This window comes from Bidens hawaiensis, unplaced genomic scaffold, assembly GCF_021521415.1.
Source record: "Bidens hawaiensis isolate Kalapana, Puna unplaced genomic scaffold, B.hawaiensis_p1.1 tig00029123_1, whole genome shotgun sequence".
Taxonomy (NCBI): Eukaryota; Viridiplantae; Streptophyta; class Magnoliopsida; order Asterales; family Asteraceae; genus Bidens; species Bidens hawaiensis.
This window is the reverse complement of record NW_027494805.1, coordinates 44,959-49,659: the sequence shown is the minus strand read 5'-3', so window position 1 is coordinate 49,659 and position 4,701 is coordinate 44,959. Positions and strand designations below refer to the sequence as shown.

General features: G+C 36.4%; 1 protein-coding gene across 1 annotated transcript; it reads right to left on the bottom strand.

The window, feature by feature from the left end:
• Positions 1–743: 743 nt before the first annotated feature.
• On the bottom strand, positions 744–3,958 carry LOC143578301 (uncharacterized). Its single transcript, XM_077061924.1, has 3 exons — positions 3,908–3,958; positions 3,608–3,823; positions 744–1,227 (listed from the first exon to the last, which is right to left on the bottom strand). The coding sequence occupies exons 2-3, from the start codon at positions 3,797–3,799 to the stop codon at positions 868–870; spliced, it is 552 nt and encodes a 183-aa protein (XP_076918039.1). The 5' UTR covers positions 3,800–3,823; positions 3,908–3,958; the 3' UTR covers positions 744–867.
• Between the last annotated feature and the right edge of the window lie 743 nt (positions 3,959–4,701).

The following is a 4,701-nucleotide window of genomic DNA, read 5'->3' as shown; positions in this document are numbered from 1 at the left end:
GTCCATCCAGACCAATCAATACCAGCAGTGATTCACTGAGGGCATAGCAGAGGGAAACAGATATCAAGGAGAGAGTAATAGATAGGCTCCGCCAACAACTCCTTGGATTTATTATTTCCATCTCCTTGGACCTATCTATCTTCCAATGAAAAGGTTCAATTGAGAAATGAAGCACCACGCAAAGCTTTAATACTCAAAGATTTGTCGATTGGACCAAAATAGTAGTTAAAATCAACAAACCACAGGCAACAAAACATGACTTCTCTATAAGCTTATAGTTTACGATTCCTCAATGCATAAGTTCATATATGAAATGGAATTTTCAATTTGTATTCAAAGTTTATTTGTAATCTTATTTTCTTTTACTGTCGGTAGCGTTAAGAAAGCGAATAACTAGAGATTAACCAATATTCCAACTCCACGCCTCCCAATCCAAACCCCAACAACTTGCTTCTATGTTACACCCACCCACAAGAAAGAGGTAGTTACAACCTATAATGTCAATCGCCAACTTTAACCAGGAATGGGTTCTCTACTTGATCTCACCCCATCCGTAACCACATATCCAATTTCTCTACCAAGGAACTTTAGAAATCAAATCAATACAATTAAGCAACTCTCGTGTCTCGTGACGGGTTCACTTTGAATGTTAAAAAGGATGGAAAATTGTGTCTCAAATTTCTCAAAATAAAAAACAAAATCTCAAGCATCCATTGAAATATGATCCAAGGGCTAAAAAGTGATCACTCCTAAACATCACAAGCAATGTTTTTATAAAAATAATAGAAGCAAATTGTACACATTACAAACTATGTGTCTCAAATTGTTCAAAAGCAAACACACATGGGCATTTCACTTTTTTCCATTCTAGCTCGTTGCTTTACCCGTGACTCTCTGAGCAATCCACCCGAGCCCATCATAAAGACCATCACCAGTCAAAGCAGAACACGGTTGAATGTGCCAATCATGGTTTTTAATACTATGAAGCGAAAGCGCATCGGTTATTTCAGCAGCAGTCATTGCGTCCTTAAGATCCTGTTTGTTTGCAAATACCAGAATAACTGCACTTTGCAGATCCTCATTTGGAAGAAGACTAAATAGTTCTTCCTTCATGATTGAGATCCTGTCTCGGTCCGTGCTGTCTATAACCACTATCACTGCGTGGGTCCCACGGTAGTACGTTGCCCATGACGTCCTTAGCCTGTCTTGCCCACCAAGATCCCACACCTGTTACAAGTCTCAAAATATATGTTATGTTTTTTAGGTAGTTTATAAACAGAAACCAAATTTAAACATGGCAACTAAATAGGCTTATATAGATAGATATTACAATTATTGGTAATCATATTTATTCTATTACATGTTTTAACTATACAATTTAATGATTTGTTAAAAGATGAAAGCGGTTAACTAATTATAATGATTAGATTAATCCATAGAGTTAAGAGTATTTAATTTAAGATACATATAGTAAGTAAATAGACTAAATATAAAAGGAGATAGAGCGGGTGGCGGAAATTGAACTTAAAATCAAGCATGACATTAGTGGAACATTAAGTTCAGACTTGCATGTTTGAAGAAAATAAGATAAGGCTATTTAACTAGTTACGAACTTTGAATGTGGTTGTTTATTTAGTAGGGATATAAATGAGCCAAGCCGCTTAGCCGCCAAAGATACTCGAAATTGGCTTGCTAAAACCTCGAATCGAGTACAGTTTAAACGAGCCTAGGCCTAAATGTAGGTTTGTTTAAATAGCGAGCACGAGCCAGAGCTTCACTTATCAAGCAGAAGTTGGCTCGCAAACCAAAATTTATAATTAAAAATATCAATCAATCAATCAATCATACCCAGTGGAATCCCACCAATAGCAAAGCTATAAGTAGGGTCTGGGAAGGGTGGGATGTAGGCACACCGTACCTCTATCCGATGGGATAGAGAGGTGGCTTCTAGGGAGACCCTCAGCTCAAAATAACATTGTATGGGGAAAATAAGGGGCATCAAAGTACAATAGTAATAAAATTGATAGTAGCACGTAGTAAAATTAATAGTACCAATACATTTATAGATAACCATATAAAACTATATGAGAAGAGGAAACAATATGGTGTGTGACCAAAAAATCAGGTAAAGAAGACCGCTAAGGTATTCCTTTCTCCCTAAAAGTCCTTAGCCTTAATTCTAAGTCTCCAAGAATTCCTATCCTCAACCATGTCCTCTGAGAGGTTTAGGTCTAGCAAATCATGTCTAATCCTCTCTTCCCAAGTCAATTTAGGTCGGCCTCTACCCCTCCTCCCCCCTATAGTAATGTTTTCTACAGATCTAACAGGGTTGGTCATATGTCTTCTCTTCACATGTCCAAACCATCTCAATCTCCACTCTCTTATCTTGTCGGATATGTTAGCTACCCCTAATCTCTCCCGAAACACCCTGTTTGTTATATATAATTAAAAATATATATAACAATATTTTATATAATAATTATTACTATATAAAACTATAATAAAAATAACTATATATCATATATTATGTCACATATAAAAATTATAATTAAAAATATATATATATAACATAATTAAAAATTTATATAAATTACATAATAAATAATAAACGAGCGGCTTTAAAAACTACTAATGAGCCGAGCTTTAGAAAAAGAACTAGAAACAGGCCACGCTTGAACTAGTCGAGCTCGGGCTATAATTTAGCTAATACAACTTCTTATACTTGAAGATGACTAAAACTGTGAGTTTTTGTAGAAGTTCGTATATTTTTGCTAAAAGACTAAACAATTATATAATTAGTAATACTCCAGTTATTGTTATTAATAAAGAAATATACAGACTTTTTAAGGTTTTAAAAAAGTAGAAACCTTTATTTGATGATAAAAAGAGATACCAGTGCCCAAGTCACCAACCCATCAAGCAGATAATGGTCTTCACATCAGGCCTCCACAATGATATCACTCCCATAGCCCACCACCCGGCTACATCCCCCCATTAGAAATGTTTTACAAAGGATGAGTGACTTATAATTTGATCAGCAAGCCTCAGGATTTTGTTCTAGAACCTAGGATGACTCCATTTTAAGGTTTCAAATTTTGGTATGGTGAGCTTTGCTTAGATTCACTGCATAAAAAAGATTTGTCAACACGCACTTTGAAAACGTTCTACAAACATATAAAGACATACCCAAAATACAAAGAGGGCTACATGGTGTCACAAGAAGATAAACATGATCCGCTGATCAAAGTATCTATATGAACTAAATAACAAGTTCTTGGCATAAAAGATGCGTCTGCGCGAGACGATTAGGAAAACACATCAGACACTTGAGGTGCCCCCTCATTTACTTCTGGGTAAAACTTGTTAAAATTAGAGTCGACTGGTATGTAAAAACAACCAAATGGATGAACAAATTATAAAAGTGTTATTTGGTTGTACATAGAACAATGTGTCACATACATGATATCTGCTAAAGATAAGACGACATAACGTCTACAAAACGTGTTTATTGTTCTATACTTTTGTATTAGTCTAGAATGAACACTCATCTAATAATCCCAGATGCCAATTAAAGCAGAGTTAGGGTTTGAAACAAGAATAATGGTACCTCAAAGCGTATGTTTTTATAAACAAGCTCTTCGACGTTACTGCCAACAGTAGGATGGGTGGTAACAACTTCACCGAGATGCAGCTTATAAAGCGTGGTGGTTTTGCCAGCATTATCCAGACCCACAACTACGATCTTGTACTCCTTTGCCGGAAACATCATGAACCAGAACTTGGTCATCAGAGCACCCATATTCACTCACTTTTAACCCTAACCCTAACCCCAAATTTATATATGAATAAGTAAATCTTAACAGCAAAATATGATGTTGATATAAGATCAATCAAGAAAATTGTTAACCTGATTGATTCTGTAACTGGGTGTGATTCAGATCGGAAGAACGATGATGATCAATTGAACGTCTTAGGAATTGAAAGTTTTCTTATACATGGAACAAGGAAGATTAACGCGTGATTCTTTCTTTCTTTCTTTCTTTCTTTCTCCAATTTATTAGATAGAAACAAAGGACCAAAATGAAACCCAGGAAACAAAATTTGTAAATCTCATATATATTAAGGGGGGTTTTGGAATTTCTTGTTATTACAAGTCTAAAGTTGACAAACATCTTTTGACTTTTTGGACAAGTTATAAATCATAAGACCCAACGCTAGGGGGCGCGTTTGGTGGGTTTTTTTTGGGCGCGGAACAATGCCGTGGGGCGCGGTTCAACCAAGGGCGCGGAAGGTTGGGTGGTTCCAACGGACGGTGCGGTTTTGAAAATTTGGTGTGTCCCCCCACCAACGTTCATAAACGGCTAGTTTTTTAAAAAAAAATTAATTATTTTATTTATAAATACTAACCCATTTTATCATTTGTTACTCAAACAAATACCAAATTTCAATCAAATTTCACTAAACAAATCTCTCAACTCTATACCATGGATCCTTTCTCACATTTCACAAGCTTGAGCTCAAACCCGAACCCGAACTTGAACACGAGCTCGAGCTCAAACCCTAACCAAAACGTGAACACCAACCCAAACCCGTGGGATCCGGCTAAAAGGTGGTGGGCTAGTATGCTCGCAAACAACAATGACCCTACCAACCCTTTCTATGCCAACCAGCATCTACCCGCCATGCCTCCAAACGTACAAC

Coding starts and splice junctions, on each gene's coding strand:
- LOC143578301 (XM_077061924.1), bottom strand. CDS start 3,799: ATGGGTGCTCTGATGACCAAGTTCTGGTTCATGATGTTTCCGGCAAAG. Junction 1,228..3,607: donor ATAAAAACATACGCTTTGAG/GTACCATTATTC, acceptor GACTTGTAACAG/GTGTGGGATCTTGGTGGGCA.